This window comes from Haemorhous mexicanus, chromosome 6 (genome assembly GCF_027477595.1).
Source record: "Haemorhous mexicanus isolate bHaeMex1 chromosome 6, bHaeMex1.pri, whole genome shotgun sequence".
NCBI lineage: Eukaryota > Metazoa > Chordata > Aves > Passeriformes > Fringillidae > Haemorhous > Haemorhous mexicanus.
This window is the reverse complement of record NC_082346.1, coordinates 13,359,172-13,372,581: the sequence shown is the minus strand read 5'-3', so window position 1 is coordinate 13,372,581 and position 13,410 is coordinate 13,359,172. Positions and strand designations below refer to the sequence as shown.

The following is a 13,410-nucleotide window of genomic DNA, read 5'->3' as shown; positions in this document are numbered from 1 at the left end:
CACCATGCTTGAAATATTCAGTCCTTTGTACTTAGACATGACCAAAGCCCATCAGGGTCCTATTCCCTGCCTGTCACACCCAGGATCCTCTTTTCTTCTGCACCCTGACTTGGTTTCTGAAGTTATAAGAAGAATATAATGCAGAGATTTGTAAACTATGGCTGACTTATGTCCTTAGAGCAGTTTTCCCAAAAAAATTTCCTGGATGTTGCAAACCATCACAAAAGCTTACATGCAACATGACAGTATTGAATGGTAACATTTATGTCACATGAGATCAAAAAAATGGATAGGAAAAATTAAGATAGCCAATTTTAAAACTAAAAACAATATTAAATCCTTGAAAAATTAAAATACAATTAAACAAGCAATTATTTCTTACGTAGGTAGAACATGGTTCAAGATGTATCATAAGTTTGAACAGAAAAATCTTACCTGGTTTTACAACAAAATGTTTGATTTATTTACTTGCTGGGTTTTTTTTTTCCCCATCTCTTTTTCTGCATTAATAATATTTGATAAACAAACTCAGAAAATGATGACACTTCTTTTGAAGGTCATAGGATGCAATTTCATTTTGCTTACCTTGGCTGGTACAGCCATAAATTGCCTCTTAAGAGACTGGCCAAAATGTGTGTGTGTGTGTGTGTGTGTTCAGTACACTTAAAGCACACCAATACAGATATTTAAGCTCAAATGTTTTCATGTATTTTAACAAATGCTCACACCCACATCTACACTAAAATATATGCATATATACATACACACATGCATGTACATACATATACATGTATATATACACATACAACTCCCAGAATGACACAATAATCACTTTCACAGGTTCTTACAAAAATGAGTACAGACTAGAGAGTGCACCTATTGCAACTGCTGGCCTTTCTTCTTTTAGAGGAGAAGCAGCCACTGAACATATTTGTGACCTCAAGTGAAGGGTAAATTAAAAGATGCAATACCCAAACAGTAGAACTAACAGCATCACTCCACAGTTTATGAACTTGTTCTATAAAAGCAGCTGAATTAATAAATGCATTAAACCAGCTTTGATCCCTGACTGATAACCAACAGTTCAGAAAAACTAACTGTGATCATCACTGTTCATCACCACTCTGCTATTTATTTGTTTCCTTGTTTTCTGAAAACAATTTGTTCCTCAGGTTAGCCAAGGGATGTACATGGCATCAAGCCCAAACTGGACAAATTCAGTCTGATCATTAAAACATTCTTTTCATGAGGAAGGTAACTGACAACTGCAGTCACCAGCAGATCAGGCACGATGTCCCAGATCCTAGAAAAAGGTTTAATACCTTCTCAACCACTGTAGTTAAAATGGAATACTTGTGGGGTTTATACACATTAAAAGCAAGGTATTGCTTTGTTTAATCAGTGTCCTTTTGCTCTAAAAATCCCTCTACATCTGCAAAAAAGTGTAAAGCTGAGCAAGACTGAGTGAAAAACTGTAAAGTGGAAAAGTGTACAGTCTGCAGCATTTTATCAAGTAACAAGACAGGAGTTTGAAAGTTCCTGAAATTAGAAGAAAAAGCATTAAACAAAAGGTAATTATGATAACAAAATATTGCATATTTCCCTCAAATAAATGGAAGTAGATCAAGAGCAAAATACTTGCTTAACAGTGAAACGTATATGAAATAAATTAAATATAATAAATATTAATAAATAACTCCATCCTGCATTATAACAAGAAAATAGGTACTCACAGCCATGAATTATTTTTATTTCATGTACATTTGTCTAAGTTAACACATTTGTGGGTTACCTGATGTCTGATCCAGGCTGACCTTACACTCCAAGTTTTCCATTGAGTGGCAATGGACTGTGAAACATCTCTCTGCTTCCATGAAATTACACTTCCTGTGAGCCACATCTGGCTGACACTGGATGGGCTTCAGTGTTGCATGGGGTAAATCAGGACAAAACCAGACATTCTCATGCAAGTCAATTTCTGCTTAAAACACTATGTTAAAACTTCTAGAAGAAAAAGGTGACTGATTTTGTGCTACTTCAGTGAAAAACTGCAACTCATTTAAAGGCAACAGATATGGCAGCCAAAAAACAAATGAAGCTTTAAAAAACAACTTTACTCATATTAACCTTATCTTCTTTTATTAAACAGAGATATTAATTGCCATGATCTAGCCTTCAAACTTTAAGGTTTCCTCTTGAACTTTTATAAACCTGATTTTGCCACAAAAATTGCATTATTTTAATATGTCAGCTCTGCTTCTAAATATTGACATTAAACTTAAAGATAACCATCTAGCCAAGATCAACAGCAGGAACCAAAGTCAATTATGAAAGATCAAAAGGACCTACCAGTATGGTCCCAAAAAATTCTCCCTACTCCTGAGTTCAGCATTATCATTTGCTCCATCAACATGCAACTGAATTACAGCACACATGAGCCATGACCACCCTTGTCCTATCTTTTCACTCTAGTCCTCAGAATCTGGAATGCTGGTTCTGATTCCTGTTGAGCAGAGTAAAATTTGCCTTATCCTCATGTCAGAGGGAAACAAAGCAATTTAAACTGAGGTACTAACAGAAAAGTTAGAAGAAACTTAAGGCCTTAGATGTAGCTGAGCTGCTCTGAGGGTGGAAGCTGGCAGGCATTATTTGAAGCTCAAAGGAAATCAAATGTGAGCAGAAACTGAAGTTAGAGTTGTGCTTTAATAATTTGTTCACCCTTTGAAAGAGAACGAACTCTTCTCATTCCAAAACCTGCTCTCTAGTACTTCATTATGTCAAAACCAGTTTGCCCTATGTAAAATTTAGCATTGAAATTATGCCAAGCTCACCAAGCTGTTGTTTTTCTACTAACTGCCCAGCAAAGATTTAGAGACCATGTTCAATTCCTTATTTTAGGAAATATTATTTGGAGTTTACTTTAGTAATCTTATGCCAATTACTCATTTGGGACAGATCCCTTTTCTCCTTATGTCACTTGGTCTCTGTTTGTCTTCTTAGCAGCCAAGCACACGCTTAGCTGCTTTATTAACCATCAAAGGCCAAAAAACATTCAGCATCAATTAATTTTATTTACTTGTCAGAGTATATAAATGCATGTATCCAATAAATTCTAACACATGTAGGAAAGTTAAAATAAACTAAACTGCTTGCTGCCAGAAGTCCAATCTGCAGCCTGCCTGCAGTCTGCTGTACTGAGCTAAAACCACAGGTGAAGAGATCTGCTTGTGGTTTGCCTGTGTGCACAGAACCACACCACTGCAGCTAAACCTGCACTGGAAAATATTAAACCAGCATCAAAGCCATTATCTTGATTTAATTATTTCAAAATGGTGATAATACAATGCAGTAATGCACAGTAAGGAGCCTATCAACTAAAAAAAGATAAGGATCAAAGACAGAAAATGACCTGAAGATCATTAACTTATCAAATTGGAGCAATCTCGAGGTTTTATGACAGGTCAGCTTGTTCACTCCCTATGTACTACTGGCACTTCAGAGAACAAATGTGGTAGGAGAGAGTTTGCAATGCACCTTCCAGCACTGCACAAAACTGACCCCACCACAATCTATTAGATGTTCACCATTAAAAACCCTCACTTAGAAAACCTCCAGAAGGTGTTGATATGGACTATCACACACAAACATTGAAAGCACTTTGGGACCAAAGTAACCTCACACCCACACTTTGCACATTTCAGTGCAGCCTTCCACCAAAATGTCTCTCTGGAAAACGTGCAAATGACCAAAATGTGTCTCTGGAACAGGATGTGCAAGCTCCAGAGGATCTGGGAAGCCCACGATGATGCCACTGAGTTGCCCTGCTGGAATATCCATAATCAATTGCATGAAGTAAGTGCTTTTATTGTGCTAACCTTACCCCTGAGGAATGGGAAAGAACTGCAGCACCAGGTCCTCAGCAAGAACTCTGCAGAAGCAAACATCATTCCAGAGCTTCCAGATTACTCAGCCTTTCTGAATTTTCCCACAGGCAGCTAACCTGACCCAGGTATTCACACACCACTAAACTAAGGTGAGAAAACTGCAGACACCTATGACACAGATGCAGAACAAAAGGCAAAACTCAAATCTAAGAATGCTGCAATTCATGCCCTATTTTAACTCACTACAATGTTTTTGATAAATAATATAGAACAGCATATGTAGACATACACCAAGGCAAATTTTTTCACACACTGATTGTTTTAGGTAATTAAAACAGTTAATGCCTTTGAATTGCATCAGGGGAAATGCATTGCAAAGACTTCCAGTGAATTGCTGAATTAGTATTATACTGCTGCTGGAAAGTCAGCTGAATCTGATCTCTACTGACAAAGAAATGCCTCTGCTGAAAAGATAGCATCTCCTTGTGCTGGGAGCTGAACTTGGGGCCTCTGTTCAGCAACACAGGAGTTAAGAGGACAAGGTGACCTTTACCCAACACAAGTTTTTGTACCCTGCAAAAGCAGGAGTTCAGCCTGGGGATGTGTGTGCAAATGCACGAGCCAGGGGATGAACAGGGCAGGAGAAATTATTGCCAGAGTTATTCAGATGGAAATATGATTTCCTCTGTACAACTGCTCTCAACTTTAAATTCTGATGGTTATCTTAAATGTATAAAAGGACATTAAAATACAAGTCTGTTTCTTATATAGAAAATTATCTGCAATCTGGCCTTTACACCAGACTAGAAAGGAAATAAGGCATTATTTAAATCTCTATACAATGTCACAACAGCCATTTTTCAGTAGATTCAGAAAGATGATGATGCAACATACTAAACATTGCTCTTAAAACTGGGGGGCTTTTTACACAAACTGTGCTTTGGGGCATTGACTCTATGAAGAAACTTTCAGAATAAATTCAGCATTTGGGATACTAACAATTATTAAACTTCATTTTAGGAAGAACATGCTCATTTAACATCCAAAGGGGGGGGGTCAGATTTCCCACACAAAACAGGTACAGCTGAACTGAGTGTTCTCAGCTCCTGCTAAAACATCAGTGACTCACTGAGCAGCACATGCCTGAGCACAGCAGGATCAGCAACTCTCCAGTCCTTGCTGGAAAATCACAACTTTTTGAAGCACAATCATTTTGTTGGCAGTTTTTCCCTTGACTCAGGAAATATCTATGAATGTTGTGAATCTGCCATTTTATGGTTTGGGATTTTTACAAGTTCTTTTTCCTCTTGCTGCAAGGGAGGGCAGAGAGAGGAAAAGAATGTGAATGGCAGGAAACAGGAGAGCTGTGAATTATTACTTATGTCCATTTTCCACAGCAATAGATTTAATCCTATATTTGTGACTGCAATATTTTAACACACACACTTGAGACAACACACAAGCATGAGACAATCTTGCAATAAGATTGTTACAAACAAATGTTTGGGGTGTTGTGCTGATCTCACTGAGCAGATTTTCTGTAATGCAAGAAATGCAGTTGCACAGGCTCAATTGCTGGCATAAATCATCCTCTAATTTGTTGATGGTGGGGTTGGGAAGAGAGGGCACATTTCTTTCCAAGTGCAAAGCAATGTACAAATTGACCATTATGTTCCTAAATTATCTGAGTCAACATTTTTTAAGAAAGATTCTATCTGTGGTGCTCTTCCAAACATTGTTAATATAAATTCTAACTGTGTAACTGGTAAGAAGCACAACTGAGGTCACCAGAAGTATCTCCTGAGTCAAAAGCATTAAATCAAGTCCTTGTCTGCTAAGTGGTAACAGCAGAAATTGCTGTTAGAAATGAGAACCTCATTTTAGCAAACAGTGCACACTACACAGAACTAAACATGTTAATGTATGCACACATATGTATACAAATATACACTTTTTATGATTAATAAAGCTACAAACACAGAGAAACTGAGTTTTATGGGTGAATTCTGTAGATGTAAGCTATGATTCTTCTGAACACCTTTTGGCTGCTCAACAGCTTCTGGCTTCAGCTGCCAGAAAAATAAACCAAGTAGACTTTTTTTTTTTTGGTTGGTAGAACAAGGTTTCTCCAAATCAATGACATTTCAAATGGATTTCAAACCTATGAGGTTTCAAGTCCACAGAAGCAATCAAATACAGCAATGGGATATAACACACCTCCACATCCTCCCAGCCCCTCTAAAAAAACCAACCAACTTTGAAGGCTCTGTGAGAGGAAGGGCAACAGAGATATTTTGACTTATTCTCCTCCTCCTAATTGCTGCAGGCACAAGGCAGTGAATGAGGAACCCAGCTCTGTTTGCTAGAGCATCTAAGTAGCACCTCAAGCCAGACAGAAAGGTGGATACAGCCAAGCACGTGCTGGGAACACAACAAGCTGGAAGGACCAAGAACCAGAGCAGCATCTCAGATTTGTTTACACTCATGTAGGAACTTGAGGTGGAGAGAAACCCTGCACCTAGAACTGCTCTGCAGCATGCTCAGGATGCCTCTGAATGACAGCAGCTTTATCACTGTTACTTGAACTGCCTCTAGAAGTGTCTACACACAATCCAATCTTTTCTGCTCTTAAGGTCAAACTTTCTAATGCTTCATTTTAAACTCAGATGAGGAATATATCCTTATTTAGCTTTAGCAAACATTACTGGCATAAATAAGTGAGACTAGCATCCTAAACCAGAACAACCCATGAAGGGCTCCAGGGCAAAGCTGTGTCACCTGACATCACAGAGCACCAAGTGAGCTCCATTCCCCTGTTTAATGGAGTGTGTTCATCTCACCTGTGCCTACAGACATGGAGTATGAATCAGGCTGAAGTTAACAACCATCTTCTTTTATATTATCCCACCTTTCTGAGAGCTGATTGCTAATCAAACTGACCAGCACCCATGCAGGTAATAAATTCTGGGTCAGTCAGAACTGCAACAATGCAAAGGATGATTCACAGATGCCATCAAAGAAAACAGCATCCTATTTTCTGGCCGGGGTAAGAAGCTGAAAATGGGCCATCAGCTGATTGATTACTAGAGCCTGTGCTTTCCTCTGGAAAACTTGTTATGACATGCAACTGCCAAGAGGCTACACTGAATCCAGGACTTTCAGAGACAGCAGGGAGGATCCCTTTTCCCTGAAGAGTGTGTAGTTTGTACAGCTGCTACACTAACCTTACACCCCAGGTGATCATGGTATCACTTATGGATTCCATCTGAGTACAAACTCCTCACACTTCTGGTAGCATTTATTTACAAATTATCCTGTAGCAAACAACTGAAGCAGGGATGAAGGGAACCAAAACAACAGAAGTCTTCTTGACTTGAGTCCTCCCTTGAGTCTTCTCAGACTCAACTGTGTCTAAAGGGTTTGTATTATTATGCAGAAGGTTCCAAAAAGGTTTGATGGTTCTCTTGGAGCATTCTGAGAGATGAGTTTGTTTTCAACTCCCAGTTTAATTAACCACAAAAACTTCCAAGTGGTTGATTCCAATTTTTTTTCTTTTTTGTGAAGATGATTCTGCCAAGCCAAACATCTCATCAGCTGCTCTGGCTGAATTCTGACCAGCCTCATGTATCAGCAAGGTCTACCTGGGAAAGGCTACTGGGAAAGAAGTGGTTTTGTGGGTTTTTTATTGAAATTTAATCTTCCTTTTGTCTCAGTAAGTTATATCAGTCAGTTAAGGAAAAACTGACCTGTATTTATCTGTGCAAAGCACTGTCTAGATTTCATTTCAAGTCCTGGGCACGATGTTTCATGGATTATTTAATTAAGCATGCATCTGAATGGTTCAATCAATATTACTGCCATAGCCCAATGCTGGCTGAGCTCAGGTTTCATTACAGATTGTACACGTGCTGGATTCTTGTCTAATGACCATGAAACAGGGCACGTTCAATTATTCTCTTTGGGTTTCAGAAAGAAACAGGAAGTTTTGCTATAAACAATGCAGTCATAGAATAAATTTCACCACAACAAGTTCATCTGAAAAATATGCATTCTTTACAACACAGCCAGGAATGGCATTATGAGAACCAACATCCTGCTGCACTCAGTTTTTTTATTGTTTTTTACTTTGGGTTATTTTGTATTAATACTTAGGCAATATAAGGAAAAAAAAAAGTTTTAGTTACTACTGGATGTTTTGTGATGAGCATTACTTCAAAGATGTGGATAGGGAATCAAAAGCAGCTGCTAGAAACCACAGGATAAATAACAAGTTTGCTAAATTTAGTTTATGTTATGAAATACATAGAGTGGAGGAAGAGTCAGCCATTGTAAATTTTTATCAGCTGGGAAAGAATTACTATAGAATATTTCACTCTCTACTTATAAAATAAAGGAAATATGACAGACAGTAAATTTTTAAAAGGAATGCGTCAGCTGATTTACACTAAAGCTTAAGATTAAAATACATCTAATATTGGGGTACATTTCTGCTTTCAAATCCTTCTAAAAGTCCACAAAAACATCCAACTAAACTGTAGCACCGATGAAATGAGAATAACTATTATTCTCTGGCTTCCAACTGTTCCCAGAAAAACACCCCATTATTATTATTACTGCAACACATCTTCCAGTTATTCTACAAACAGGGTAATCTTTCAACTCTGGTATTAAATGAACATAGTGCTCTTGGATTATTAAAAACATTTCCCTAAAATAATCAATAATGATACAGTTCTTCCCTAAAAGAACAAGAAATTACTTTACTCAGCTATTTATTTAATCTCAGCTAATTCCTTTATGCTTAGTGCCAAGGTTTTACTTATTTTTTTAATTTTCACGTAGGAAAGAAGATATTTCAAAACATAACAATGGCAGTCTGCAATTACATATTGAATTAGGTTTTCCCTAGGTTCTAGATTCTAAAGATTTCAAGCATTAAGTCACAGCAGATATTCTAGGAAGCACTTTACATCAAATGGGAAACAAAATCTCTATTTTTGAAAGACTGGGTTTGCCAAAAAAAAAATGAAATACATGTTAAAAAACAAACAGTGCCAAGTAGCTGACACCTCAAATCTGACCCAACTGAAAACTGAATAATTATTCCATCAGTTTTTTAAATCTTGCCAATAAATGCACTTACAGAAATATGGATGCACACTGCAGCATCCTTTGGGAATGCTCATCTGTTCAGACAGAGCAGGCCAGCAGAGGGAGCAGAAGTTAATAAACCTTCTCCTAGAATAAGGCTGGGACTCATTCACCCATGCTATGCCAAACATGAAAGGAAATGAAAGGAACACCATATTGCTTATCCCATTTGAAAAGGAAAATGTGCTGGAGAAAAAGAAATTCTATGTCGTGTTTTGGCTGGTTTTTTTTTTTTTTTGTTTCACAGCAGATGAAAACTCCAAACACACAAAAAAGTGCCTCAAGCTCACCTTTTGCAAAAACACACGGATTTCTGTAGGACAGGAAAATGAACCCTTAGCAGGAACAGCAAAATATTTTCTCAAGTTGCTCTCTGTGACACGGATCCATTGTCTGTAGGCACACTTCTGTTCCTTGCTGTAAATCTCTTACCTGCAGGTTAATCTCTGCTTCATAGAAAGTCAGGCAGGAGCAGTAGTGCCTCTCTGAGTCAATGTCAGTCAAAACCACCACGAAGAATGTTGGCTGTTTCCTCTCCTTGGAGAGCTGCCATCCTCCAGGCTGGCAAAACTAAGGGAGCAAAGAGAGAGACACAGGTGAGCAGTGACACCAGTTGTTTTCAGAAATATGAAAAATATTTCAGCATTATCAAGGATCATTTTGTTTAAAGTGAACACATGCAGGGTTGCAAAATTTGAAGAAAATGGGGAAAACCCAATATGTCTTGAACTTGGTAAGGCTGAGAAAAATTTAGCTCTATAAACATTAAGGGAGAGAATAAACACTATAAAAAGAAAATGTATTCCTTTAAATACAGTCAGCATTTAAGAGCATCTTTGTGGTGTTGAACAGGAAACAACAGGAATAAATTGACACATTAAGCAGATTTCATTTGGATAAAAGGTTAGAATTTGAAGCTAAAATTCTTGCGTCTTAAAACATCTCTATATTTTTAATTTCTTCACTTATTTCACTAATAATTTATCTAATCAAACATAGATATATATCATTTGCACCTACTTGCAAAATGGGAAGTGAGTTCAGTACTCACTCCTAAAAAGAATATTACAGAACAATATTTTTCACCTATTTATTACTTTTGTCAACTTCATTGTAAACATTTGAAATTTTACATGCACAAGCAGCATGAACAAACAGAGAACTACAGCTTAACAGCAAAGTGGAAATGGTGAGGGTTTTTTCCTTTTTAAATGAATACTCTCTAATGCAAGAGTGTGCTGAAATTCAGGGATCAGTTTGCTGAAGATACCAGAGATGGCCATCTGAGATGGCCTTACCCCTCCTTTCTTTTACTGAAGGTTAAAGTCACATCCAAAAAAACCCCCAAATTAATTACAGTATTTAATACTTAATAGTAAAATGATAAACCTAGAGTTTGGACAAAAAAGCAATAACCCTTGCATGTATTAAGAGTAATAACAATAATAAAAACCCACAATAAATTCCTGGAATTGTTAAACAATGCAGATACCAAAGGAACCAAACAGATAGGAGAAAATCTCAAGTTTCCAGAATTGCTTCATTTCTCTAGACAGATGTTAAAGACTGAAAGAGCATGAAGAGTAACTTGTAAACAAACATTTTCTACAGATTCATCTTTAGAACCTCCACCATAAAACCTGGGTAGTCTTAGGTGAACACCAGTTAAAACTCTGCCTCTGATATGCAGTTTCTTTTATGATCCTGGGAAAATCTTCAAAACCAAAGTTTTCTCATGTCACATTCTTCAAATTCTAGATAGTCAGCTTAACACTTGTGAGTCTGTATCCTTAGAAGTGCTAAGCACTCCCTTCTACATCTGAGAATAACTGCTCTGAACATCAAAAAGTACTCTGTGAAAAGACATCCTAGTCATTCCAAGTTAAGCATCCAGTATTAGTCCATGATTTTGATAATACTGGCCTAATCTCCTTTTGTTTTTCATCCCATGGCAGTTAAAAACAAGAAGATACTGCTATTAATCTTGCAGGACTGCAATAAAGATAATGTAATGTGGCCAATATATACAGGCATTATAACAAAAACATCATTAAAAGGTTTAACACTAAAAAAATCATTAAGAGTTCTCTATGAATTGCTGAGTTTGAGGGGTGTCTGTGTAATAAATGAAGCCTGGAATCCACAGTTCAACAAGATAACCCCCAAAACTGTGATTTGCTCTTTGCTCAACAAATATGAGCCAAAATGCAAAGAATGCAGCAAGAGCCTAATAATAAATAAAACCTTTCCGTGATATGCCATTAAAACCAAATTATTCCTACAAGGTGTGTCAAATTAAGGCTGTTCATGCAGCTCAGGCTTCTTAAGGTCCAAACACTTGAGTTTACAATCTCAACACTCCTTCAGATCTGCCCAGTCTCCCAGCTCTCACAGGAGCTCCTTGCTGCTGCCACTGCCTTTCAGCTTTACAGGTGATGCCCATCTCACACCTGGAAACAACAATCTCAGATTTCTGAGAGTCTGGAATTCCTGGACAAAGCCCCACTCTGCCCATTCCAAACCCTTCCCTACTAAAGGCACAGAAGTGCTTTGGTATTGTTTGAAAACAATTCTTTCTATTGGGAAAAGGCATTATTAGCAGGTCTGCTGCACAAAATCTATTCCAACATCTGCCCTGTAAACTGGGAAATGCAAAGGGAAGCCCTACAGCTAAACTTTGAACCACCAGAGGAGACTTTGGATCTGGGCAGGCTGCTGTCAATAGCAACCTCTCAATCAATGTAGGTGTAAAACCTACTCATATCACAGGTGAGAGTTCTCCCCAATTTCAAAGTGATCTTGTGTACAAAATGATGCCTCAGGCTTTAGCTTTTATGTTTTTCAGGTTCTGCACCACTTTGGTGTGTAGTTCATATTAGGGGATGGTGAGCTCTCTGCACAGAGTAGGGAGACAAAACAATTCCTTCTCCAGCTGGGGACCAAGGACCAACGATCCAAATCTCAGGCCCAAGAGCATAAACAAGGTGTGCTGAAGAGAGAAAAACAAGGAGGATGGGACTTCATGGGCTGAAGCTGTAACTGGACAATTAACTCCACTATGCAAATGGACCAGAACTTACAGAAGGGACCCCGTGACCGGCTGTGCATTTTGTGACCATTTTGGTTCATCTTGGGTGTAGCCCTGGCTGGGTTCTTGTGCTGCCCAAGGTGCATCCATTGAGGCCTTCTAATAAATCCCTACTTTATTCTTTTACTCCATCTTGCCTCTCTTCTAGGTCAGCCTTCATCAGGCATCAAAACTTTCTAGATTTAACTATTTTACTAGAAAACAACAATTAGTGATTGCTGAGGAAAACAGCTGAAGTAGAGTACATCCACTGGCTACACAGAGAGTCTGTGTTTTCAACTAAATTAGAAGGAATTTATAAATAAAGAGATTGAGGATAAAGACAACAGGCTCCCCCAAGAGATTAAACAATGACTGTTTCTCAGTTTCCCTAAAATAAGGTAATAAATATTAGTGCAATATTTGAAATGCAAGCAGCATTGAGGAGAACTTTCCAAACCAGTATAAATACAAGTTACCCTCCAGGATGATTACCAGCACTCTCTGGCTGCTAAGAACAAGAAAATGTTTCCATACCAAACCAGATGCTTTACCAAAACAGACAAAAGCATCATTGTGAATACAAGCCAAAGGTCATGTGGCTTCTCCAGTAAACAAGAAAAACCCCAACAGTTAAGGAACCAACACCCTTCCATATTGTTTCACTTATTTGCCAGAATTCTTGGAAGCAGACTACAACTCCTATCAAAGGCAGTGAAAATGAGAACGAAGCAGAATGTCCAAGTTACAATTTGTAAGAAGGAGCCCAATGCTGGGCAAGTGCTTCCAACAGATTCCATGTTAGAACTGATTGCCTTCTAAAATTTGCTGCAGATATGCAGAAATTGCACTGAAGAATATGCAACACATCTTACACTGCAGGTGCTGAAATTACACTTTATGCATTGTCTGAAACTGCAAGTGCCCGCTGAAGCAAAGAACTTTCTCTCAATTATTACCACAAATGCCTTCAGACTAAACAAGAAACCAGACAGACTTAAAAATGGCGTTTTAAACCAGTGTGACTGGGTTTGTTACCTTCAAAAAATTTGTATGTCATCACCACAAGCCTTTTTGCTAAAGTCTAGACATGATTAATCAGTTTAAAAGTGACATTTCTTTCTTCTGACTTTTATAAGCTAAACACATCATCCTTGCTTGATGCATAGATTTGTTCCCTCTCTAACCTAGAGCTACAGCTGTGCTGCCACTGGCTGCCTTGTCCCTCTCTATTGAAATAAATCATTTGCATAATTCAGCATATCCCCTAGATATACTGTACACAGCTTTGGTGTCCAGAATCCTAGA

At 38.0% G+C, this 13,410-nt stretch overlaps 1 protein-coding gene across 7 annotated transcripts in view; it reads right to left on the bottom strand.

The window, feature by feature from the left end:
• Positions 1–13,410, bottom strand: part of SBF2 (SET binding factor 2) — a 234,178-nt gene that overhangs the window by 123,192 nt on the left and 97,576 nt on the right. For all 7 annotated transcript variants that reach the window (XM_059848847.1, XM_059848850.1, XM_059848852.1 and 4 more), the window contains exon 3: positions 9,468–9,605. In XM_059848847.1, the coding sequence (XP_059704830.1) occupies positions 9,468–9,605 (138 nt within the window). The remainder of the gene's footprint in view (positions 1–9,467; positions 9,606–13,410) is intronic.